At 40.9% G+C, this 25,919-nt stretch overlaps 1 protein-coding gene and 1 pseudogene across 1 annotated transcript; one reads left to right on the top strand and one right to left on the bottom strand.

Annotated features, from left to right (window-relative positions):
- Positions 1 to 1,066: 1,066 nt before the first annotated feature.
- Positions 1,067 to 4,722, top strand: LOC110730539. Its single transcript, XM_021910346.1, has 3 exons — positions 1,067 to 2,597; positions 3,092 to 4,196; positions 4,289 to 4,722. Exons 1-2 carry the CDS (start codon positions 1,295 to 1,297, stop codon positions 4,177 to 4,179), a joined length of 2,391 nt encoding a protein of 796 aa, XP_021766038.1. The 5' UTR covers positions 1,067 to 1,294; the 3' UTR covers positions 4,180 to 4,196; positions 4,289 to 4,722.
- A 15,077-nt stretch (positions 4,723 to 19,799) lies between these two features.
- LOC110730630 lies at positions 19,800 to 25,642 on the bottom strand (annotated as a pseudogene).
- Between the last annotated feature and the right edge of the window lie 277 nt (positions 25,643 to 25,919).

Below are 25,919 nucleotides of genomic sequence, written 5' to 3'. Positions count from 1 at the left end.
CGTAATTAAGCATACAAATCTCTGCATGGCTCCCCTTCCGAACAATTCCGACATCGAAAAAAAAAAAAAAAAAATTCCGACATCGAAACTCAATTAAACACTCAATTAATGTAGAAAAAGTGAAATTAAGGAGAATGGACACGAAAAACATTGAACAAGGAAAGAAAAGAACTAATTTGTAACAACTGAATGAACGTGGGTTAGAATGTGGGATTTTTTTTATTTTTTTTTTTAACATTTTTCAAAAATCAAAATAAAAAGTCAATTAAATCAACGGTTAAAATTAATCTATAAAAACAAACGGTTGTAATTTAATCTAATACAATGTCTATAATTTTATTGTGGCCAGTCAAAAGTCATCCGTAAATTACCTGTTGTTAATTTGTTGTTTGGGTAACTATAGTAATGTTTATTTTGCATATAAATTTTGGTCAATTAGATATTTAGATACTGAAACTCCACCCTCTTTCTAAAAACACTTAACAATAGATGGACAAAAATGATAAATGATTTACAATCTTTACAATATCATGACCTTGCCGTATACCGTTTCTTCTAAAAAAAAAAAAATACCTACACCAAAATAACCAACCTACACTCAAAATATACTAAACTTTTTTTTTTTTTTTGAAAGAAAATATACTCGAAGTTAAACCTTCATAGCCTTTTTTTTTATTTATTTATTTTTTTTTTTTTTGAGGAAAACCTCCATAATAAGTCCAGCTTAAACATGACCCAAATTCAAGATCAACCAGACTCATACATATTTGACACAATAATAAATTACTAGTAAAATAATTTTTGAGGTTATGTAATAAAAAACTTTACAACAGGTAATAAGTCAAAAGCCATCACTACCATGAGAACCACCACTTCTTTATTCCAATGAAAACGAAAAAAACCATCACTTTTATCTACCTCCCACTATCACATCATATTTCTGAAAACACTAGAAAAAGGCAAAGGTATGTCCCAATATTAGAATTTAAATACAACAAAAAGAAGAAAAGAGCACTAACATAAAAGTGGCCTACAAAAATAATGCAAGTATTAATAAAATTACTATAAATAGATAAATAAAAATTTGGCAATAGTACAGTACAGATTTGTATCACGCTCCTCATTCAAAACTGACACCTAATATTATCACATAGCAGTTGAAATATGACAAAATTCCCACCCACTGAAATACAACTAAACATTCTTAACCTTTAGACAGCATTTCTTGCTTGTTTGATATGCAAGAAACTTCAAAACTTTAGTTTCTTCTACCAAAATTTCATACCTTTGAAAGATGGTGCAAAGAAAGGTGGTAAACAATAAGCTTGGAATTCAAGCTAGTACCCTCAAAACAGATAAGAAGCAAGCCATCATAAAGCCCTCCATCCAAAACCATGATGGCAAGACCAAAGGAGCCGATTTGAAGGCCGTGAAGATGAAGAAATCGCGGTCTGTTAAAAGGTCCAGCGTCGATATTAGTCATCACTCAACACCGGAAATCCAGGAAGTGGCTCGGCAGCTAGGAAAGCCACCTCAATTTGTCACACCGGTGAAGACTCCGAGCCCCAAGAAACCTTTGCCATGTAAGTCTCCTTACATATCTCCGAATTATATGAAGAGTACAAGCAGTTCTGAGGCAAGAAAAGAGAGAAAAACAGCTAAGGAAAGCAGCAATACTAGCATTTCTAAGCTTCATAAAGTTGCAAAAACATTAAACAAGTTATCTAGTTTGAAAAAAATGAGGGCCTTAACAAAGTCACCTAGCTTTAAACACACAAGATCAGGAGCCTGTAAAAAGCTTGTTTTATGTCAGAATGATCTTGATGTACAAAGAGCTACTTGCTCATCAACCTTGAAAGATTCTAAGTTTCCTACTTACCTTAAACTCAAGCCCGGGGCAACTGAAGCCGAAGGAAACTCGGTGTTTAAGGTCTGCCCTTATACCTATTGTTCCCTTAATGGTCATCACCATATCTCTGCGCCCCCCTTGAAGCGCTTCTTGGCTTCAAGGCGGCGGCTGCTGAAAACCCTGAAAGTTAGACCAGAAGTTCTTTCCCCTCATAAAGCTAAGGCGACTGAGAATAACAAGGCCATAGAAGGGGATTGTAACGAAGATTTCTTTGTCGAAGTTCATGTCCCAGATAGAGAGGTTGCTAGTCTTGCTACACAGGTCTCTGAAAGCATATCTGATGGGCCGTGCTCTGAGATTGACTTACAGGATGATCTTAATCAAACTGAAGACACCACTTTTTCAGGCATAAATTTCAGTCTTGAAGATGTAGATTTTCCACCAACTCCTCTTCAGACACAAACATCATTTGAGAGCCAGAGCTCTCCTAGTGAGTTCTTTGGCGAGAACTCGGATATGGAGTGGGAAGAGGGGCAAAGTCCTGCCAGCCATGACAGGTATGAGGATTATGTTCAGACAGAATACAGTAAAGATCAAGATGAACCAAAGTTTGAATCAAACAATGGTTCTAGCAAGTATTTGGAGTTCCTAGCTGATGCATACACACCATGTTTTCATGACGAAATTGTAGAGTGCCTGAGTTTCAGTGATACAGACTCTCTGCCAGATAACGAGTCGACCCAGACAGGTACTTTCTTCGCACTATAAACATATGTCCAGTGTTTACATCCTAGATCAAAGTTAAGCTACACTTGATCATTAGTTTGTCATTAATGATACTCTATAAAAATGGAACATGAAGGATCATAAATCTAGAGTTTTATAAGATAATTTTTATTATGATTTCACTGATATATCTAAAGTAAAAAACTATGGATGTACATTCCCATAGATCATAAAGATACTAATTTGGATAATTATGTAGACATAGTATTGCAACCGAGCCCTACTTCATACAGTGTTCACTACTGATTAGATCAATATTACAATACACTACTACTAGATAGAATTATGGTCAAAATCTGTTCCAATGATCATACATATATAAATTTGGACAGTTATGTAGACATTGGGTCGCATTCAAGCCCACCTCAGATAGTGTTAAGTACTGATTAGATCAATTTTACAAAATGTTGTTGGACATAATATATAATTGCAACCTGACTGTGACATCTGGTGCAGATGATAAGCACGTAAAAGAGCTAAATATGTTCATAGATGATATGAATTTTGAACCAAAAAATGAAATTACTGAAGAGTCTCACCTAGGTGATGAAGCTGTCTGTGCTGCAAAGCTAGAAGATGAGTCCATGAACAAACAGGGCAAATCTTTCTTTGACCTTATTGAGGAATTTGCTGAGGCTCAAAATGAAGAACTTGAATCTTATGAGTTTGAAGTAGAAACAGATGCTGACGAATCAAATGAAGGAAACTACACAGTAGGAGGTATCAGAGAAGAAGATGTTGCTGACTTTGTCTTGGAAGAAAGAGAACCAAGTGAGGAAACTATTAGACACATATCACCGATTGCTGATGATACAGATTCTTCTTGTACTAAGGTAGATTCTGAAACTGATCAGAGTGGTTCAGGGAATGAAGCTGATGCTAGCCATAGCATTACCGATAATGGAAATGTCTTGCCAGAGAAAGATTTTGCAGAATGGGAAAGGATTGAAGCTGACAATTGCGCGAATAAAAGACCAGCAAATTCTGAAGAAGAAGAAGAAGAGGAATATTCAAACAACATAGAGCTTCGCTCAGATGAGAAAATTGATGATAAAGTCAAAGAATCAGAAGCACAAGATCACAAGACAGAAGAAGCAGATGCATCTCCTGCCATCAGAAAAAATATGCAAGAAGCCAGAAAACACATTTCCAACAAAAGAGAATCTGATTGCAATTTAGAGCTCCTGGATAGCTGCAGCAAATTAAAGAGGTTTTTGAGATGCAGGAAAGCAGATGAGGACATTGAGGATGAGAAAGAATTCAACGCTAGAGGACCGAACTTTCTTACAATTGAACCTGAGCCGGAAGCAGAGAAGGTAGATCTCAGGCACCAAGAGATGGATGAGAGAATAAATGCAGACGAGTGGATGCTCGACTATGCACTTCAGAAGACAGTCAACCAACTAGCTCCAGCTCGAAAAAGAAAGGTGGCATTACAAGTCGAAGCTTTTGAATCAGTTCTGCCGATACCAAAGTTTGAGTCGCATATGAGGAGAAATACATCGGGTTTCCCCAATGCAAGACCCATTCAAGCTTGCAGATAATATATTTTCTTATAAAGGTAATCCTAAACCACCTATTTTAATCGCTCTACAGTTTGGTTCTTAAATTATTCCCCTAGTTAGATTATGATACATTTGTTTTTTCATCCAGAAAGAAAATCTGCAGCTTAGCAGTTCTTTGACAATGCATAAAAAAGGTAAGGAGATGCAGGTTACAAGCAACTATGCAGGTAATAGATGTACTGAAGATGAACTGCTGCTCAGATGTATGCTAATAGGCAATCAGAACTCCAAATACAAACTTTTGTATACTGAACAATATACCTGAGGAGGACGTGGTAGCAAATTTAAGTTAGCTACTAGCTAGTGATAACTTAAGTTTTAGTGGATTTGTGTGACGGACTGACAGATGTTCTTGCTTCTGTTTTCTAGGCTTGTTCTGCAGTAAACTAGTAGTGTGCCGTTTTGCTTCACGTCTTATGATTTAGTTGTATGGTATTCTGGTGGTTTAAGTTATGTGCTTCAGTCACACAACTTTTGATTGGTTCATTCTCTGTTTCATTGGAACTTGTCACTGTACTTTAACCTATGTTATTCGGACTCTTCATTTTACCTCAAGTACCCGTGTCGGACCCTCAACACCCGGACATGGGTGTGACAGTTGGACACTTCTTTTTTATGAGAACCATGACACTTGGACACTTCATTTTACTTCAAAATCATATAAAATTTTCACAAAATAGCCGAGTAGGCACTTGGACACGTACTTGTGTCGGACATGAGTACCCGAGTCCAAGTAATATAGCCTAACATAGTATGGAGTAAAAAACTTACATTTCATCCTATTCAGGTATACTCCCTCCGTTTCGTATTAATCGCAGCAGTAGGCCTTACAGAAAGTTTTAGGAAATTTATAGGGTATGGATCATAGGGTGAATTTTATAATATAAAGTATAGTTAGTGGGAATATATTTTATTGTTAGTAGGAGAGAGAAATAATAATAAAAAAAAAAATTAATATAAGTGGGGTTTGTAAGAGAGAGAAATAATTAAATATTTATGCAAATGAAAGTGGGGGAGAAATAATAAAATAGTAGTGAAGTGTTGCAACTATTATGAAACAGATGTAGAAAGAAAGTGTTGCGATTATTACGAAACGGAGGGAGTATATGGATAACTATTAGTCTATTATTCATTGTCCATCCTTAAAGCCACCTTTAACTAGTCTAATGCAAATACAAGTCTACAACCTTGAGCCACTTTGTTTATATTCAATTCCAACTGCACATTGACCAAAAGAAGATTCGTTCAAGAGTAACTCCAGCTTCTAAAAAAAAGTTTTCAAATCATATCCCAAACCACTTGATCATTGAGAGAAGAAGAATCAAACTCAACATTATTTCTTTACTTTTTTTTTTCCTGATTCTTGAGGTGCTACAAGGTATACCTAGGAACAATATAGAGGTGTTGCTTTTTACAAAATCCTAGTTATTTTCGGGTGCACTTACTTCTAAGTGTACCCATGAGTGATTTTTTGCTCATATTATCACTTCGCTCAATAAAAACACTCCAAATGAGCAAAACGAATATAATGAGCAAAAAAAACTCGGGAACAAGAAAGAGGTGCTGAATTGTTGATCCTCTTAGCCAACTCCCCATATCCAAACCATCACAATAACCACTAAAATATAAAACCCGGATGAAAAAAACATCTTATGCAGTATCAATTCGAGGCTGTCTGAATCTATAATTACTCTTGTCATTAATAACAATAACAAGTGTATGTTGGTACTTTTATAAATCACACGCTGGTACAATAATTATAACAACATAAGGTTTAAAAATACCAACAAAGCTGTTTAGGATGGAAAAAATGGGACCTTCATCAGATCCTTTTCAAGGGGGGAGGCTGGTCTCAGTCCAAGTGACAGCTAGGCCGAGGATTTCCTGCATAGCAAACACACGTAAAACTGGCCTCGGGGGTTGTGCCGAGGAAGGCCCCTCCGATGCCAAAGTCAGTACAGTGTTTAAAAGAGAGAGAGAATGAGCTATGCAAGAGATTTTGGTGCTTGAGGCTGATTGTGAATGAATGTAAAATGAAGTGAATGCTAGCTTTTATACCTTTGCTCAATTAAAGGACTAGGGCCCTTGGAGCCAAGTGGGCTTGCCACTTTGACCGGACCATCGACTGACTTGGCACTAGGCTGGAGAGTTGAACCTTGCTTTTGGGCTTTGAATTATATCATTTGTGGACCAGGCCCAATTGAGGATTAATTGGACCCAAACAACTTGCCCCCCTGACCCGATTTGGAAGAGTAACGGATCGGGTTTTGATTTGCAAAATTGGAGGGAAGCAAATGATGATAACTTTAATTAGGAGAAGTTTGAGAGGTTACTGATGCTAATAACCGTTAATTTGGAAATAACTGGAAGAGAAGATTAGTGGGTCATTAATTGGAGGAGAACACGAACAGTCAGTGAGTAAAGTGAGATTAATGGGGTTATTAGTGGCGTGAATTCCGAAAATCTTGCTTCCGGAAGATACTTAAACCACTCGCACCATAATCCTTGCTCACCTTACTCATTTTCGCACAAGCAACCCAGTTCTTCTCTAAATCTTCCTCTTCACCTGAATCTGTTTCTCACATATACCCAACAATCCGAGGCTTTTAAGTGAAATTCATTGCTCTGAACTCAAAGATCGGCAAATTCCGCATGATAGAGGTAATTTTTTCTGAAATTTCCTCAGCTTTCTTTGATTTTTGAACTTCCTTCTTTTTTTTTTTGCTTTTTCGAATTTCCGTTCGATTAAAAATGGCCGGCGACCGGGGATAAGGACCAGCTATGTCTGAATCGAGCACCGGGGAAGAAGAGGAGGAAGTGCCGCAATTAATTTTGAGGCGGAATCGTCCTTTGGCAATGATGCCTTTCCTCAGCGGCCGGAACCGTAATGCTAGGACTGGGCCAGCCGCTGTCTCGAGGGGTGCTGCGCTGAGTGTTGTGCCCCTAACTAGCATTCCCCCTGCAGACTCATCCGAAACCAGTACCTCTGGCCGAAGAGAGACTTTGGCATCAAGGTCGTTGACTCATGAGGAACGGGAGTGGACTGATGTTAGAGAGAATGAGGGCATAATGAATGTTGCGCCCTACTCATGGTGGATTGAGAATAACGCCAAGTACTATTTTGCCGAGCAGCTTGAGATCGATTACGGCATCATGGAGGAGGACGGTTATTGGTGTCGGATGCTCTGTGCCAATGATAGGATCCACCGACCCCGCCTGGGTATATCGGGGTTTATACTCGGCAGTTACAATACGGGCTTCAGTTTCCGGCCCATTCCTTCGTCATAAAGTTGTTAAATGGATACAACATATCCTTGGCCCAGTTGACTCCCATGAGTATCCGAAGGATTATGACCTATCTCTGGGTCTGCTTATTTTACGGGTTGGAGCCGAGCGTACACTGTTTTCGCTGCATTCATAAGCTCATGCCGAACACCCAATCTAACAAATGGCATGGCCCTGGGTGGTGGCAGATCGAGGATGAAAAAGGGTTTCTTTCATCTTATTCGAACGACACTTCGGATAAGGATTTGAAGGGGCAGTGGATCTAGATCCGAGCGCCCTCAGACGAAGATCATTCGAACTTTTTCGGTGGTCCCCGATATCTAAGGAAACTAGATCCCAAAATGTCTGGTATCGGCCCTGATGAGTTCACCGATGTCGATCGCCGCCAAATGGAGTTATTTGGCCGAAGCCGTATGCCCGGGGCTACTGGTCGAATGGCGAATGTGCCGAGTACCTGGTTGCCTTGCTGTCATTACACTTCCAGGAGAAGATTCTCGCTGTTGTCGGCCTCAGACGAAGATACCAAGGCTATAAGGGATTTGGCTGGGGCCGAAGGCTTTTTAATTCTTTATTGTTCTCTGATTTATGATGCCTAACTCTTTCAGCCGAACTAATTCTTACTCTTTTTGACTTTCCAGAGTTGTACGAAGAGAACTCAAGCATTGACTACGAAGTGCTTGGGATTAGCCAAGAAAGGAATCCGATCACAAATACGCTGAAGATCATCGAGTCCGAAGATCGGCCCCTTTCCCTACATCAAAGGAAACTTCAAGTTGTTTGCGCTTTTGAGTACCAGAGGAAGAAGCCTTGGTATAAAAAGATTGATCCCTTCTTTCTCCATTCTGCTGAAGAAGTCACTGCTGCTACTGTTGCTGTTGCAGTTCCTCGAAGCGGAGCTTAGCCCTCTGCCTCAGCTGCTAGGCCGAGAGAAGAAGAGGATTCTGAAGACGAGCGTTTGTTGGAAACTTCGGTGAGTTTTTAATGCTTTTTCAACTTGTGAAAATTGTCTAAGTATAGAACTTCGGTTACCTCGCTTTTTCTACCTAAACTTTTCAACTTGTGAAAATTCTCTAAGTATTAAGTTTCAGCTTGAAGAAGTTTTTTTATTTTTTATGCTTATACTGGTCCCTGCCCCCCTTTTCTCTTTTGCTGCAGTTTGACGAAGGAGAAGAGAGACAAGGAGACCCAACCAAAGCATATCCTATTCCTGAATACTCTTCAGACGAAGGAATGGTGGCGAGAAAAGAAAGAGGCAACTTGTTCGACCTGGATAGTTTCGGGACCCAACTCTTCCCGAGAAAAGGCCTCGGCTTGAAGATAACAAGCCGGAGGAGACTAAGGAGATTACTTCTCCGCCTCCTGAAGTCCCTGCCGAGGGGGTAATTGAGCTGAAAACTCCCCCACCATCTCTGGGCCATGTGGCTGAAGATTTCTTCGAAGAGGTTCGGAGAGAAGCCGATGCGTTACTCGTCAATGCTGAGGACGAAGCGCTTGTTTTAAGCAAGGGTGGTCCAAAGGAGGCCGAGGTAGAAAAGGTAGCTGAAGAAGCTAAAAATACCGAAGTGACATCTACCTCAGCTGCCGGCTCCTTTAGGAATTTTCAGTCCTCTGAGATGGGGTTCGGCTCAGCCCCCTTAGTGCCTGTTCCTGAGCATGCTCGAAACCTTTTTGAGTCCAAGCGCAGTTCGGTAACCGAGTTCTTCGGCGACACCTCAAACTTGCCTCAGCTGGACAAGGCTCGAGCTTGGATGGTAGGCGCGACATCTGGGGCATCCGAGCCACTTGCTAAAGTGCCGGACCCATTTTTAGAAAATCAAAGGTTGCTGATGCAGGTGAACTTTTGTACTTAGTTTTCTTAAGTTTTTCATTCTTTTTTGCACCAAACTTCTGATTTCTTTGCGAAAAAAATATCTTAAGTATTGAACTTCAGCTTACTTACTTATTTGATTTCTTGTAGGTCGTTCATAACCACTTCCTGGCTGTGGAAATGAACGACGAACTAAAGGCGAAAGCTGAGAAGGCTGAAGAGGCTGAGAGCCAAATCAGGTCTGCCGAGCTGAAGCAGCTGAATACTGAGGACGAGGCCTCGACTCTTAGGGCGGATATGCAGACTATGAGCTCCAACTTCCTCTCCTTCTGCCAGGGTTTGGAGAAGACTGTCTTCCCATGGCTAGACGAAGGTCATGCTCTGACATAAGAGTATGGGGCCGAAAGCATCTCAGACTTCAAGGCCCACATTGAGGAGAGAGTGAAAAGGGAAGTTGAGACTCGACGCCTCTTGGTTGAAGACTACCAAAGCCAGATTTCTCTTGTTGAAAAATAGGCTAAGAAAAAGCAATATGAGCTGGAAGCTGAAAACCAGAAGCTGAAGGATTTTCTGAAGGCTGAGAGAGAGGAGAGTGCCAAAGCCAATACTGAACTCAAAGCTGCTCAGAAGCTGTTGGAGACTCGGATATATACTGAGGAAGAATATGCTGAGGGCTTTGAGAATGACTTCAAAACTGCTCGGCGGCTGGCCTTCCTTGTCGAACCTGCGATTAATTGGGATTTAGCCGAGGGCTGGTCTATGGATCCTGATGATGCCCATATGACTGAGGCCAGCCCAACTGAAGTGGCTTTCCTGGTTCGTCAAGTCGAAGCTGAGGCTCGGGAAGAAAAGAATGAAGAGGCTAAAAAGCCTGAACAAGAAGTTGTCCAGCCTGCCTCGTCTTCAGACGGAGCTGCGCCTTCTCAGGTTCCGAGTGCTAATGTTGACACTGAAGCATAGGAACTCGGACAGCCGTCTTTAGAATCTTGCGGATCGACTTGTGCTTAATCGACGGATGCTGCATCTGCTTTTGCCTATGTTTTTGCTTTCGGCTTGCCTTGAATTTGTACAAACTTTTATATTATTTTTTTTTGCACTTTGTACTTAGTTCGACACCTGTGCTTTCCGCTTTGTGGGTGGTTGCCGATGTTAGAATTTCTTCCTTGTTTTTTGACACTTTGAAATCCTCACTTTATGCCTATGAAGTACTTTCTCAGTTTTCTTCTCTCATTGCCTGCTTTTCTGTTCTTTGTAATTTTAGCTGTTTTTTCCAAACTTCTTCAAAATTTGGTTAAGTGTAGAAATTAAATTCGGCTTGGAGATATACTTGGCTGAGAACTTCTTTATCTGAGAGTGCACTGTCTCTGCTTGTATTCCTTTTACCTCACTCTTTTTACTCAGATGCTTCAACTTGTGAAATTTTTTTCCAAGTACTAAGCTTCGGCTAGGAATTTGCCAAATGAGTGCCTCTTGCCCCCCCCCAGAAATCTGAAGATGATGTCTTTAGGATTCTGTGATAATTGCTTTGACTTCCCCGGTGCAGCCGAGGGTTTTGCCTTGGTGAAATTTTTACAATATTCCAGCTTTGAAATTTCAACCCATTTTTCTTTTTCTCTTCTATTTTTGTTTTCAAAGGCTCTGATCCTTGCTCAAGAGCCATAGACTTTGAGAGCAATACTCTTGTGACCCCTTTTAATTCATCCGAGGTAACGACTATCCGAAACACGATGCCGGGGCAACGATCTATCCGAAGTACAATGCTTTAGAAATGCGATCATTACCCGGAACTGATTCATCCGAAGTACAATGCTTCATTAGGCGATACTTCAGGGCTTTATCAGTCCCTATTTTTTAGGCAGTGTTTAAGATGCGCCTATGTCCTCTTTGCCCGGGGGAATGGGTTCGTCCGAAGTACAAGGCCTCACTAGGAAATACTTCGGGATTTTAAAATTTATCCCCGTCTCGGCAGGCTTTGCGGCTTGCCGAAGTATGATGCCTCATTAGGCAATACTTCGGATAGCGCCGAACAAAAACCTTGAATTTTTGCAAAAACCATAGAAGACAGAAAAAATAGAAACATAGTTGAATTTGAATAAATGGTGGCTCAAAGGCCTTTCATTAATTAAAGAGAATGTACTTACATAGATTGTTCTTCCCCGACGGGATTTACACATGATCTTTTTTAGTACATCAGCGGTCCAGTGATTTTTTTGTTCAGTACCATCCAACTGTCGAAGTCGGTATGTGCCTAGCTGAAGCTCATCATATATTTCATAGGGTCCCTCCCAAGTGGCTAAGAGTTTACCGTGAATGCGGCCTTTTTGCACAGCAGCAACATTCTGAAGAACTAGGTCCCCGACTTTGAGAAGTCTTTGATGGACTCTTCGGTTGTAAAATTTGCTGATTCTCTGCTTATAGGCAGCCATTCTGTCTCGAGCTGAATGTCTGATCTCATCCAAGAAGTCAAGGGACTCTTTCATGAGTTGCTCATTTTCTTCGGCTGAGAAGAGGTTTACTCGCAGACTTTCCGAGCCAATTTCGGCTGGAAGCACCGCCTCGAATCCATAAACCAATTCAAAGGGTGAATGTCCCGTTGTCTCTTGTTCTGTTGTCCGAAGTGACCAGAGAGTTTCGGGAAGCTCCTCTATCCACTTGGATTTTTTATCTTCAACTCTCTTCTTGAGAGCGTTGAGGATTTGTTTATTTGTTGCTTCGGCCCGACCATTACTCTGCGGATGACAAACTACAGAATATGCCAGTTTAATGTCGAACTGATCTGTGTACCACTTCAGCGGCAGATTATCAAATTGCCTTCCATGATCAAAGACAAAAACTTTCGGAATCCCGAAACGAGTGATGATGTTTTGCCATATGAATTTCTTGATAGTTTACTCTGTAATGTTCGAAGCAGCCTTGGCTTCGATCCATTTGCTGTAGTAGTCTATGCCGACTATCAACCATCTTTTCTGATAAGGAGCGTCAGGAAACGGTCCCAATATATCCAATCCCCCTTGAGCGAATGGAAGAGGATTCAGGATTGTCTGAAGATCTCGGGATGGCCGATGGATAACTGGTGCGAATTTTTTGCATTTCTCACATTTTTTGACTAGGTCCTTCGCATTTGTGATCATGGTTGGCCAATAGTACCCAACCCTTAGTGCTTTATGAGCTAAGGTTCTTCCCTCTATGTGGTTTCCGCAGATACCGAGATGAATTTCCCAAAGGACGTAATCTGCATCTTTTGGACCCACACACTTCAATAGTGGGGCTGAAAAGGACTTTTTCAGAAGTTCCCCTCTAAAGACAACGAATCTTGAGCTGATTCTTTTTACCTTAGAGGATAACTTTCTGTCTTCGGGAAGTTCTCCCCGAAGTTTCTAAGCCAGGATGGGATCCATCCAGCTCGGTTCATGTGCAACGCAACATATGTCAATTTCTTTGCCACAATTCTTTCTCGGCGCACCTCCTCATATACGGATCGGTTCAACTCAGTTAAAGTTAAACTTGCAAGTTTGGAGAGTGCATCGGCTTGTGCATTCAGACCCCTTGGGATCAGCTCGACTTCAAAAGTTCTTAGCTTCGCAATAGCAGTCTTGATCTTTGCGAGGTAAGCTATCATTGAGGGCTCTTTGGCCTCATATTCACCTCGGATCTAATTTGCGACGAGTTGAGAGTCTGTCTTTAAACAGATGTGCTCGGCCTCCAATGCTATGCACAACTCTAAGCCAGCAATTGCTTCTTCATATTCGGCTTCGTTGTTCGAAGCTTTGAACGAGAATTTTAATGCATATTCAAAGCATTTGCCTTCGGGAGAGGCTATGACGACCCCTGCCCCCGAACCATTCACGGTGGGGGATCCATCCATGAAAACGGTCTAAACTTTCTTTCCTTCGTCGAGCGTCTCTTGATAAGAACACTCGGTTAGGAAATCTGCTATGGCTTGCGCCTTGATAGCCGCCCTCGGCTGATAATTGATACTGAACTCGGTGAGCTCGAAAGCCCACTTTGCTAGTCTACCAGATTTTTCCACCTTGTCGAGGACTTTTTCCAGCGGCTGATCAGTTAGGACTATTATTTGATGGGAATCAAAGGAGGGCCTTAACTTTCGAACGGCTACCAATACTGCGTATGCAACTTTTTCGAGTAGGGGGTAGCGTGTCTCAGCATCTGTCAAAGTGTGGCTGACAAAATAGATCGCCTGTTGAACTTTTTCTTCTTCCCTTAGCAACACCGCACTTATTGTACCACATATAAGTATAGATTTTCTCCTTTAGCTGGTCTTGCCAGTGTTGGGAGTTGAGCCAAGTGCTCACGGAGTTGCTGAAAGGCTTGCTTTTGCTCGTCTTCCCAGATGAGCTCTTTTAATTTTGGGAGTTTGAGCGCTTTGAAGAAAGGTAGCCCTTTGTCTGAGGATTTAAAGATGAATCTAGACAAGGTGGCCATTCTGCCAATTAAGCGTTGTACATCCCTCTTTGTCTTCGGCTCGGGGAGATCAAGAGCAGCTTGTACTTTGGCGGGATTAGCATCAATCACCCTTTTACTGACCATGAAGCCGAGGAACTTGCCTGACTTCACGTTGAAGACACACTTCTTCGAATTTAGTTTCATTTGATCCTTGCGAAGGGTGGTGAAGGTTTCGGCCAGGTCCGTAACATGGTCCTTTTCTTCCTTGCTTTTGACGATAGAATCATCAACATAGACTTCCATGTTAAGGCCTTTTTGCTTGGCGAATACCTGATAAACAAGCCTTTGATATGTTGCCCCCGCATTTTTCAATCTGAAGGACATCATTTTGTAATTATACACCGGAGTTTGTAACGAATTTCGTTTTTGCTCGGTCATCGGGGTGCATGAAGATCTGATGGTACCCAGAAAATGCATCCATGAAGCTAAGCAAGGCATGGCCGCTTGTCGAGTCGACTAGCTAATTGATCCTCGACAAGGGGTAGGAGTCCTTCGGACATGCCCTATTTAGATCCGTGAAGTCAACGCACATTCTCTAGGTGTCATTTGCCTTCTGAACCATCACCACATTAGCCAGCATTCCGGATATTGACAAGGTTCGATGAACCTTGCATCCAAGAGCTTTTTGACTTCAGCTGCGATGTCTTGGTTCTTTTATGCGGAGTAGTTATGCCTTTTCTGCTTAATAGGCCGACATGCCAGGTCGACATTAAGCTTATGAGAGATGAGGTTCGGATCAATCCCGAGCATTTCTTTTGCCGAGAATGCGAACACATCTTTACTGCCCCGAAGGAGTTGGATTAGCTCAGCACGAACGTTTGGTTTAAGCCCCAGTCCAATGCTTACATATCTTTCAGAGTTTCCTTTGGCCAACTCTATTGACTCTTTCTGGTTATCCAGTTCCATAGCTTTGGCACTGGATTCTTCGGATTCAGGCCTGCTGTCAATATCAGCAGGCTTCCTAGACTCTGCATGATCTTCTGAGTCTTTCGGCCCGAACGAAGAACTAGCCTTTCCCCCCCCCCAAAGATTTTTCTTTTGCTGGGGTTCCATGCGCCAAAGCACTTAAGCCTTTAGGCTTTTTTGCGCAATGGTCCCGCTCTTTTTCCTCCTCATCATCCTGGTCGTCGCGGCGACCCTTGGATGGCTTGATGTGGTTGCATCTTCGGGCTTCCTTTTGGCCACCTTTTATTTTTTCAGAGTGTCCTTCGTCCGAAACATATATCATCGTTTGATGATACGTCGAGATAACTCCCTGAATGTTGTGAATGAGGGGTCTCCCCAGGATCACGTAATACACAGAGGGGGCATCCACAACTAGGAATTCAGTCATGATGCTCCGCACTGCTCGGCCTTTGCCGATGATGACAGGAAGACGGATCTTCCCATCTGGATATGATGAAGAGCCATTGAATCCGGATACCGGGTAGGGTATCGGAGTTAGGTGCTCGGCCTCCAATTTCAGCTGGTCAAATGCACCCCGAAAGAGGATATTCGCCCCACTGCCGCCGTCGACGAGGGTTTACCAGACGTTGTGGTTTACAATGCCCACTACTATCACCAATGGGTCATCATGGGGGTACACCACCCCCTCACAGTCTTCGGCTGTGAACAGGATGTTCGGCACCAGAGACTGAGGCGCTCGTAGCTCGGCATGATTCACTTGGTAGGTTAGACCCCTCAAGTGGCGTTTTACTGCACTCTGAGAAGGTCCCCCGGAAATGGCAAGAATATCAAGGGTGTCCTTGTCTTGCTGCTTGTCTTTTTTCCGGAGAAAATCCAGATCTTGCCGAGAATCTTTCTCGGCTTTTTTCTCCTCGCGACGATCCGCGAGGTATTTCTTCAGATAGCGTTTTTGAACCAAATCTTCGATCTGGTCCTTCAGCTGGAGGCAGTCCTCAGTGCGATGTCCAGGAGACTCGTGGAACTCGCACCATCGGTCCTTGCCCTTTTGCTGATGCCACGGTGGCAGCGACCGAGGCTTTTTAAATCTCCCCTCATCTCTGGTTGTGCTATAAATTTTAGCATGAGAAAGAGTAAGGGGAGTGTAAGAATCGTATCTCCCCGCATAGGGGGCAATCTTTTCTTTCTTCGGCTCGGCAGCCGAGGACGTTTTGAGGCCTTAGCCTTCCCTTTCCTCGATGCCGGGCCCTCGGACAGTTGTGCTTTAGCTTTCCCAGCCCCTGATTGAGACTGAGATTTCTTCTTGTTCCATTCTTCGTCTTGTTCCAAAGCTTCTTCCAAGGTCTGCGGGGGATGCATGACCATGAAGTCAAGGAACTTTCCAGCTTGCAGACCATTCCGCAGTGTAAATACGGCAAGGCCTTGATCCAGACTTGTAATTCTTGACGACTCGTTGCTGAAGCGAGTTAGATAATCGCAGAGGATTTCATCCTCGGCTTGCTGCAGTTGTCTTTTCTCGGCGGTTATCCGTAGAAAACTTGCTCTTGAATTTGTTGGAAAGGTCATTCCAACTAGATATAGAGCCTTCTTTCACCCCCTTGGAGATCCACGATTGTGCAACACCTTTGAGGGTTGTTGGAAAATACTTGCACCAGGTAGCCTCGAACCTGGGGTTGAGGTACATGTGCCCCTCGTAAGAGGCAATGTGATCCTTTGGGTCTGAGGTACCATCATAAGTAATGTGCGCCGGTATTTTAAATGTCGGCACATGCTCTTCTAATATCCAACTTTGGAAGGGTGAGCTTGTAGGGACCATTACCACCTTCCCCCTTTGCTTAGCCGAAGGGACCTCGCTTTCCCCTCTTAGAGAGGTGGAAGTGATTCTCGTCCCTGGCCGAGACAATTCTGGATATGGCCCGGTCTTTTCTGGGAAGGTGAGGCGGCTACGCACGTCCACTTCCCTTGAGCCTAAGCGTTCATGAACACTTCGGCGAACAGACTCCTTATGAGTGGAGGTAGTATTGCTGCTTCGGAAACTAATTGAGTCCCGTGTTATGGAGTGATGAAAGAAGTGAGGGTTCTTCTTCCTTTCCCTATCGATGTTCCATGTGTCCTCTTTCCGTTTTCCCCCGAGTTCCTTGTAGGGTGGAACTTGTCCACTTTCCTTTTGACCGATTCTCCTTCTCAGGTAACTCGGTTGAAGAGGTGAAGACTCGTGAGGCGTTAATGGGAGTTGACCCCCTTGGGCCTTAAGGAATTCCATGCAAACCGCTGCGACCCTAGCCACTTCCTCCGTAGAGGGCCCCGACAGAGGGGTTTCTTTCGGCTGGGACCGAGAGTGCAGACTATTCGGTGGAGGACTCCTCGCATTTGACCCACTCGGCCTGGGTGAAGTTGTTGGCTGGCGAGTGTGGTGTGAGGAGGAGTCTCCTGAAGCCTCCCTTTCTTGAGAATTGGGAGCTTTCGAGGAAAGAGAAGATGGTTCCGGTGACGGCGAAATTGGTTGATTTTCCCTCACCGTGATCATGTCCCTATCCTTTCGTAAGGGGGTAAAACCACCCTTCTTTCTAGCACTTTTGGTGCTTTTGCCACTCTTAGTTTTTCGCTAGGAGTGATTGATTTTTGGCTTGATTTTTTGTATCTTCCCCACAGACGGTGCCAAATTATTTCAGATGAAAACAATGGGACCTTCAGCAGGCCCTTTTCAAGGGGGGAGACTGTTCTCAGTCCAAGTGACAGCTGGGCTGAGGATTTCCTACACAGAAAACACACGTAGAACTGGCCTCGGGGGTTGTGCCGAGGAAAGCCCCTCCAATGGCGAAGTCAGTACAGTGTTTAAAAGAGTGAGAGAATGAGCTATGCAAGAGATTTTAGTGCTTGAGGCTGATTGTGAATGAATGTAAAATTAAGTGAATGTTAGCTTTTATACCTTTGCTCAATTAAAGGACTCAAGCCCTTGGAGCCAAGAGGGCTTGCCACTTTGACCGGATCGTTGACTGACTTGGCACTGGGCTGGAGAGTTAAACCTTGCTTTTGGGCTTTGAGTTATATCATTTGTGGACCAGGCCCAATCGAGGATTAATTGGACCCAAAATAAAGGCTATAGATACTTTTAGATCTAATGTTGGTACAATATTCATACCAACATGAGGTCTAAAAATGACAATGGACAAATATTATTATCATTTAAGACTACAGTAATTGTTGGCGTGAGCTTCCTTGCATTATTGGACAATTATAGGTTTTGGTTGCATCAATGGACGAAACCAATGGACAATTAGATGCTTTCAACCTTTAACAGGTATGTAAATCAAATCCAGACTAAAATTAATGCAATTCTAACCTTTAAAATTTAGAATAAAATGTGTAATTGTTTCAATAGAAATAGCAAAGAAGATACCATTGGTGTTGATGGCTAACCGTTGAGGAAGAACGACGGACTGCACAATACTGCAATAAACGATTGTCGGAAGGTTGAGATTGCGAAGTTTTGCTTCTGTTGCTGGTAACGGAACAATTTCTCTAAAGTTTCCTTTGCTTTTGAAACTACTTGGCTCATGTAGGACAGTAGGTATTATAGAATTGGCAATTTGGATGTTCGGGTCAAGTTATGTCATTACTCATTATATCAGCTATAGCTCAAACAATTCTGATTCCGACTAGGTCAAACAACGACCTTTAAGGTTTGGGATGGTATATTTTAATGTTTGTACAGTGTTAGTTTGTATTGGGTTTAAGGCATTACCAATTTTTTTTGTCTAGTTAATACATGCTTAATTTGGGTTTGTTTCGACCATCTATTTTTATTTTATTTTTGTTAAATTAGTTGGGTTTGGACCAACTTATTTCGGATTTGTATAAATTCATTTCAAGAAATTTTCATAAAGTAGCTTTAGGTTCGAGTTAAATCAACTTTTAATTTAAGTAGGTAATCAATTGACCTACTTATGCAACCCAATTAGATTGCTAAAGATTTGCCTCGGTCCCTCAAATAAATCATTTACTTAGGTGTAGTTTATGAGAAAAATTAATTAATATAGTAATGTATGTTTACTCGTCTTATAGACTTTACACTTTGTACTTCAATTTGACCTTTTATAGTTTTATATCCTTAACAACAGGACTATCATCAGAGGGATGTATTTCTGGTTAAAGTAATGTTTGGTGTAAAAGCGAAAAACACTATATTACGTGTACAAAATAGATAACCTTGTATTGATTTTGTTATCATGTTGATAACTTTAATAAATTGAATAACATACGTAGTACTATATAATCTCCAAAAGTAATGACGAGGTCCTCAAGGAAATAACTAGTTTGTTTGTAAAAACCATACTACAAAAATTAACCCTTTACAAATGCACAATTATAAAAAACAATTATATATTACCTATTATACGTTACTCTTTTTGTCTCTTAAAAATTGCTCTAATAAATTTTTTTTTTTTTTTTTTTTTTTTGTTTTTTGTACCTTTGAGTTTTTCCTCATTCCTTTTTCATTTAACTTGGTCCCCATAGTCTCTCGTTAATAGTATTTTCTACCTCACATGTTAAATGATAATAATACCTACAAATTCAACACAACTTTTTGAAAATCGATAGGTTAGTTTTGAGACAATTAATAAGGACAAAAAGAGCAAAAGTTTATCCCGAACTTTAGGATTAAAAATAAAAGAAGACAAAGTTTATTTAGTAGTGATATATTGTACGAATATAAGACAATAACATCATCTATGTTGCTTAGAGTATACCCAATGGTTAGCCACAATTATTGTGGTTATCATTTATTTTATTCATTTCTCTATCTTCCACCTCATTTGTAACCACTTTTATAACCATTTCATAACCAATATATCCCAATACTTGCCCATAAATTTTATTCAATAAGTGGAGAATCTTGCAAAAGTGGGTGAATATTTTATTCAATAACCATGTCACAATAGCCTGGTTAAAGCTTTAACCAGGTAATTGTTTTATCTCTCCTTCTTTTTCTCTCTCTACATTTGTTTATAATATTTTTGCACTCCCTCACCTAATAACCACCCTAAATGGTTAACGGCTAGCTATGCTCTTAGTAATATTGTGATCCTTGTGAAGTTGTGAGTGCCCTGTGCCCAAGATCAGTATCCTAGGTAAAATCTCACCTTGAAAGTTTGTAATGGTTAAATACATGACTTGCTTCCTTTTTAATGAATTTCAATTGTCCTTCTGTAAGGTGCATGTAAACAATCCAATCACCATTTTCGGTGCTACTAACCATTGGTATAACATACCCTGCATTACCATCCCATGGAAAATGATATAATCCGAACATTGGCTTACCCCAACCAAAATTGACCTTTGATATAGGAAATCGCTGTCCGCATGACATTACAAATGTCGGTCCATCATCCGTCCCTCTACTATAGATCTCCGCTAGACATGACTCAGGACGATGGACTTCTATCCAATCGATCAAGTCTGGAAAATGCACATTGTTCACCGCCTTCTCCATAATTTTCTGGACTTCTTGAGCCACCTAATTTAATGGTTTAGAATTTAAATCACATATCCTCTTCTCACTAAAGGGAGTTGAGAGCACATTTCCAAAATAACTACTAATTAGTCTTTTTTGCTTGTTACAATTGCCCTTATTACCTAGTCTTGTTCTACCATCCACTACAATGCCCATTTTACACATCTTGGAACTTCCAATACTCGGGTTACCTTCCGTTATGCTAGCATGTTTCGATATTAACTTCCACATGAACGCACTAAAGGATTCGAGTTTAGTCCCTTATACTTGAGGTTGAATATAATCGATTTCTTTGGCATTGACATGGTATATACGGCTAACAAGTGGTTCATGTTTGCTTGATAATAGTTCATTTTTCCCAGGAGTCAAGGACGAAATAGGTACGTACATTTCGTTCAATGAGGGATCATAAAAACAAGGATATCGAGCATTGAGGAGTGATCTTGTAAAAGAGGGTACCATTGAGGTTGGCTTTGAGTTAGCTATCTCAGCCCAAGATACTACGAACATGTTAGTTGAGTAAGCATCAGTTACACGATGATCAAATGTGCAACCAACTAATATTCCTCCACATTTTAGCTCCGTAGCCTGCATGGTTAATTTGTGGCAAGCAAGGAAAGTTTGTCAATTGGTATTTTGTGGTATTGGGTATTGCATATATAATCTACAATATAATTATGTGGGATTTTAAAACTTACTAATTTTTTTTTTAAATAAATTACTTGTAAGATTTATTGACTTTTAACATCTTTTAAAAAAAACGCCGGTTTTGGATACATATATGTGGTATTGGGTATATACATATATGTATGTATATATATGTATGTACATACATACATACATATATATACATACATATATATATACATATATATATATATATATACACATATATATATATACACATATATATATACACACACACACACACACACACACACACACACACACACACACACACACACACACACACACACACATATATATATATATATATATATATATATATATATATATATATATATATATTGCTTTTGGCACCAAAAATTACTTGTAAGATTTCCTTTTGCCACCAAATAATTGGTTTCGTCCTTCAATCCATTAATTGGTGGCAAATTTATTTTTTTTTTAAAAAGATGGTACGTAAATTACAAAATTAATATCTTAAATTGATCAAATAAAGTTTTTTCATAATTCTTATTGTCTATCACTCTCATTATCTATGAATCTATCATTGTAATTGTTTGCTGTATTATAAGAATTTTTGGGTCGTCAAGTTTGTGGGATTGTTTTGGCTAATTTGGTCTGAAATTTAAGTTTAAGAAATTAAGGATTTTGAAATTCTGATTTGCATGCACAAAAACTTGATTTATAGTAATTGATGGCTTTTCTGTTTTTGATAGATTTACTTTGACGAATGGGCCGTGAGAAGCTATGAATTTACAATCCCAATTGTCACAAATTTCTATCCAATTGTCATAAATTTCGTAAAAATTGTGAATATCATGCAGAATTGTTGTGGTCAATCTAATCATACTTTATCTTTGCAATGTTTATCCTTTTAAAAATTACATCTTTTCTAGTTTAATGAAATTCACTTTCAAAAGTTTTTATATTTCTAGGGATTGATGTTTAAATAGTATTGTTGAATTTTTTAAATTTATGATCAGAGTCTATCGATCACTAAATCACTGATACGGAATACGTCATAGTATCAGTTCAAAGCCAAAATTTTGGGAGGATTTATTTTTAGAATATAAAAAAGGTTTAAATTGATAGACTTTATTTTTACATTGCATTATGTAAATTTTAATTATAAGTTGATGACTGGGTTTCGAAATATAACAAATTTTCACTCCCCGTGATTTATAATCAGATAGCTACATTTCCAATAAATATAAGTAAAAAGGATTAGCATCTATTAATACTTGTTCAAAAGGCACAATCACCCAATAAAGAGCTACATATGTGGGAATGTGGGATTTAATTTAGAATTATGCTTCAGTTGTAACCTATTACAGTAGACAATTTGGGATCATCCAAATTGTTCGTTTGGAGAAGTATAGTTGAGTATAATTAGACAGTATAATATTTTCTATGAAAGTTGTTGAACTAGTAATGTGATAAGATGCAATTTTCATGTATATTTACATGAAGTTAGATTTTGCTTTTAGGTACATGGGGTAGCATTGTTGTGAAGGTGTTAGTTTGGATTCCTCCAAACTCCAGAGTATGGAGATGTAATCGTGCGCGTGCAGGAGGTAACTATAACTACTAGTGCATTCAGATGAAAGAATCAACACTGCTACTAACAATTTATACAGTGTCTTTTTGTGCATCGGTTGTTCTTTCCAGGTATTACTAACAAGTACTACGTAATATATATGGGCATACCTTAATCGGCATACAATATATTTAAAGACCAAATTTTATGGTGTAATCATGTCCTATAGAGGTTTTGTAAATTATAATCATTACTAATGACATACATAATTAAAATTGGACAGTATCTTTTGTTTATAGTCGTTGTCTGTACTATGGTCAAATGACAATAGCCTACTAGCTCAATTGGTAGAGCATTGTGCAAATGTACAAAGGATGTGAGTTTAAATTCTACGTAGGTTTATGCATTAGCTAAATGGTAGAGCATTGATATTATGAATTTACTTCTTCTATTTTTTTAAAAACCAACACACGTTTTTGGCATGCATTTCGAAGAAGAGATTAAGCAATGTAAACAGTCAAATTAATCAAAATAATTTATACACATAGTATCTAACCCATATATAATCTTGTGCTCAAATTATTTTGATTAAGTCGCTTATTACCGACTCTAATAACTCCTTAAAAAAAATGTAAAAAGGAGGGTTGCATTTGACACATATTTTAGCTTACATCCAATCCAAAAGCAATTTATGTATCAAAAGAACAACCCTTCAATAAAAAAAAATTAACAAAAAGTTCAACCCATGCATGGGCTAAATACTAGTTTTGTTTCAAATATAACTGTTTGGGTCCAATTCAGTCATCACTAATTGGGCCAGTCCAAATGATTTAATTACAAAAGTCCAATGCAAGGTTCAACTCTCCAAAAGCATGCTAAGTCAGCCAAGCCCACTCAGCATGACAAGCCCATTTAACTTCAAAGGCCCAGTTCTCCTCTATTGAGTAAAGGTATAAAAGCCTTCATTTGTCTCATTTATGATACATTCAGAAATATTCACAATCAGCCTCAAGCAATTAATTCTCTTGCATAGCATTTACTCTCACTGAACTGACTAAAGCATCGGAGGGACCTTCCTCGGCAACCACCCCCGAGCTAGTTTATGTGTGTTTACTGTGCAGGAAATCCTCGGTCCAGTCACAACTTGGACCGAGATCAGTCTTCTCCCTCGAAAAGGATCTGCCGAAGGTCCTATTATTTTCATACCATCAAATACAATTTAACCCCGTCTGTGGGGAATATACATTAAATTAAGCCAAAAGTCAACCAACCTTAGAAAAAACATGACTAAGAGTGGTAAAAGCGCCTAGAGTGCAAAAAAGAATGGTCCTTCGATCTTCTTCGAGGAAAGACCTAATTACGGTGAGGGTCGTAACGGTCTGCATGGAATTCTTGAAGGCCCAAGGAGGCCAACTCCCATTAACACCCCATGATTCCTCACCTCTTCCGCCGAGACACCTAAGAAGGAGAATTGGCCAAGAGGAGGGTGGACAAGTTCCGTCCTTCAAGGAGCTTGGGGACAAGTGGGAGGAGGACACCTGGAGGACCGAGCGGGAAAGGGAAAAGAACTCTCAGTTCTTTGACAATTCCGAAACCTAGGACTCTAGGAGCTTTAGGAGCAGCAATACCACCTCTACGTGGCAAGAACCTGTTCGCCAAAGCGTTCATGAACATTTAGGCTCAAGGGAGGTAAACGTGCGTAGTTGCCTCACCTACCTAGAGGGAACCAGGCCCTACCCCGAATTTTCTCGGCCGGGGACAAATTCCATTTCCACCTCTCTAAGAGGGAGAAGCGAGGTCTCTTCGGCTAGACAAAAAGGGAAGGCCGTAATGGTCCCTACCAGCTTTCCTTTCCAAATTTGGATATTGGAAGAGCATGTGCCGACAGTGAAGATACCGGCGCACATCACTTACGACGGTACTTCGGACCCGAAGGATCACATTGCCTCTTACGAGGGGCACATGTACCTTAACCCCAGGTGCGAGGCTACCTGGTGTAAGTGTTTTCCAACTACTCTCAAAGGTGTTGCACAAGCGTGGATCACCAAGGGAGTGAAAGAGGGCTCAATAACCGGTTGGAAAGACCTTTCCAACAAATTTAAGAGCAAGTTTTCTACAGCAAACCGCCGAGAGAAAACAATTGCAGAACTGATGAGTCTGCAGCAAGCGGAGGATGAAAGCCTCCGAGACTATCTGACTCGCTTCAGCAACGAGTCATCCAGAATTACAAGTCTTGATCAGGGTCTTTCCGTGTTTGCACTATGAAATGGCTTGCAAGCTGGAAAGTTCCTTGACTTCATGGTCGTGCATCCCCCGCAGACCTTGGAGGAAGCTAGCATGGCGCCGTCTGTAGGGATCGAACCCACGACAAGTTTGTCCGAGCCGAAGAATGGAACAAAACAAAATCCCAGTCCTAATCCGGGGCTGGGAAAGTAAAAGGACAACTGTCCGAAGGCCAGGGATCGAGGAAAGGGAAGGCAAAAGCCTTAGAATTGTCCTCGACACTTGAGCCGATGAAAGAAAAGATCCCCCCGTACACGAGGAGATACGATTCTTACACTCCCTTCACTCTTCCTCGTGCTAAAATCTACAGCACAACCAAAGACGAGGGGAGGTTTAAGAAGCCAAGGCCATTCTTACCGTGGCATCAGCAAAAAGGCAAAGACCGATGGTGTGAGTTCCATGAATCTTCTGGACATCGCACCGAGGATTGTCTCCAGCTGGAGGATTAGATCAAAGATCTGGTTCGAAAAGGCTATCTGAAAAAATACCTTGCGGATCGTCGCGAGGAAAAAAGAGCGGAGAAAGATTCTCGGCAGCATTTGGATTTTCTCCAGAAGAAAGACAAGCCGTAAGACAAGGAAAACCTTGACATCCTTGTCATTTCCGGAGGAACCTCTCGAAATGCACTGAAACGCCACTTGAGGGGCTTGACCCATTAAGTAAATCATGTGGAATTTCGAGCAACTCAGTCTCCGGTGCCGAACATCCTGTTCACAATCGAAGACTGCCGAGGGGTGGTATACCCCCATGACGACTCGTTAGTGATTTTGACGGGCATTGCAAACCACAACGTCTGGCGAACCCTCGTCGACGGTGGTAGCGGGGTGAATATCCTCTTTCGAGGAGCATTCGACCAGCTAAAGTTGGAGAGCAAGCACCTGACTCCAATACCTTTCCCGGTATCTGAATTCAATGGTTCTTCATCATATCCAGATGGGAAGATTCTACTTCCTGTCACCATAGGCCGAGGCCTAGTACAACGGAATATTATGGCCGAGTTTTTGGTCGTAGATGTTCCATCTGTGTATAACGTGATCATGGGGAGACCCCTCATTCACGACATCGAAGGAGTTGTCTCAACGTACCATCAAACAATGATCTATGTTTCGGACGAGGGACACTCCGAAAAAATTTGGGGCAGCCAAAAGGAAGCTCGAAGATGCAACCACCTCAAACCATCCACAAGTCACCGCGACGATCGGGATGATGAGGAGGAAAAAGAAAAGGACCGATGCATA

Source organism: Chenopodium quinoa, unplaced genomic scaffold (assembly GCF_001683475.1).
Source record: "Chenopodium quinoa cultivar QQ74 unplaced genomic scaffold, ASM168347v1, whole genome shotgun sequence".
Taxonomy (NCBI): Eukaryota; Viridiplantae; Streptophyta; class Magnoliopsida; order Caryophyllales; family Amaranthaceae; genus Chenopodium; species Chenopodium quinoa.
This window is presented reverse-complemented; position numbering and strand designations above follow the sequence as displayed.

Bases quoted from the DNA above. Each gene is read 5' to 3' on its own strand.
- LOC110730539 (XM_021910346.1), top strand. From the start codon at position 1,295: ATGGTGCAAAGAAAGGTGGTAAACAATAAGCTTGGAATTCAAGCTAGT. The intron at 2,598-3,091 runs GTACTTTCTTCG...CATCTGGTGCAG, and splicing joins TAACGAGTCGACCCAGACAG to ATGATAAGCACGTAAAAGAG.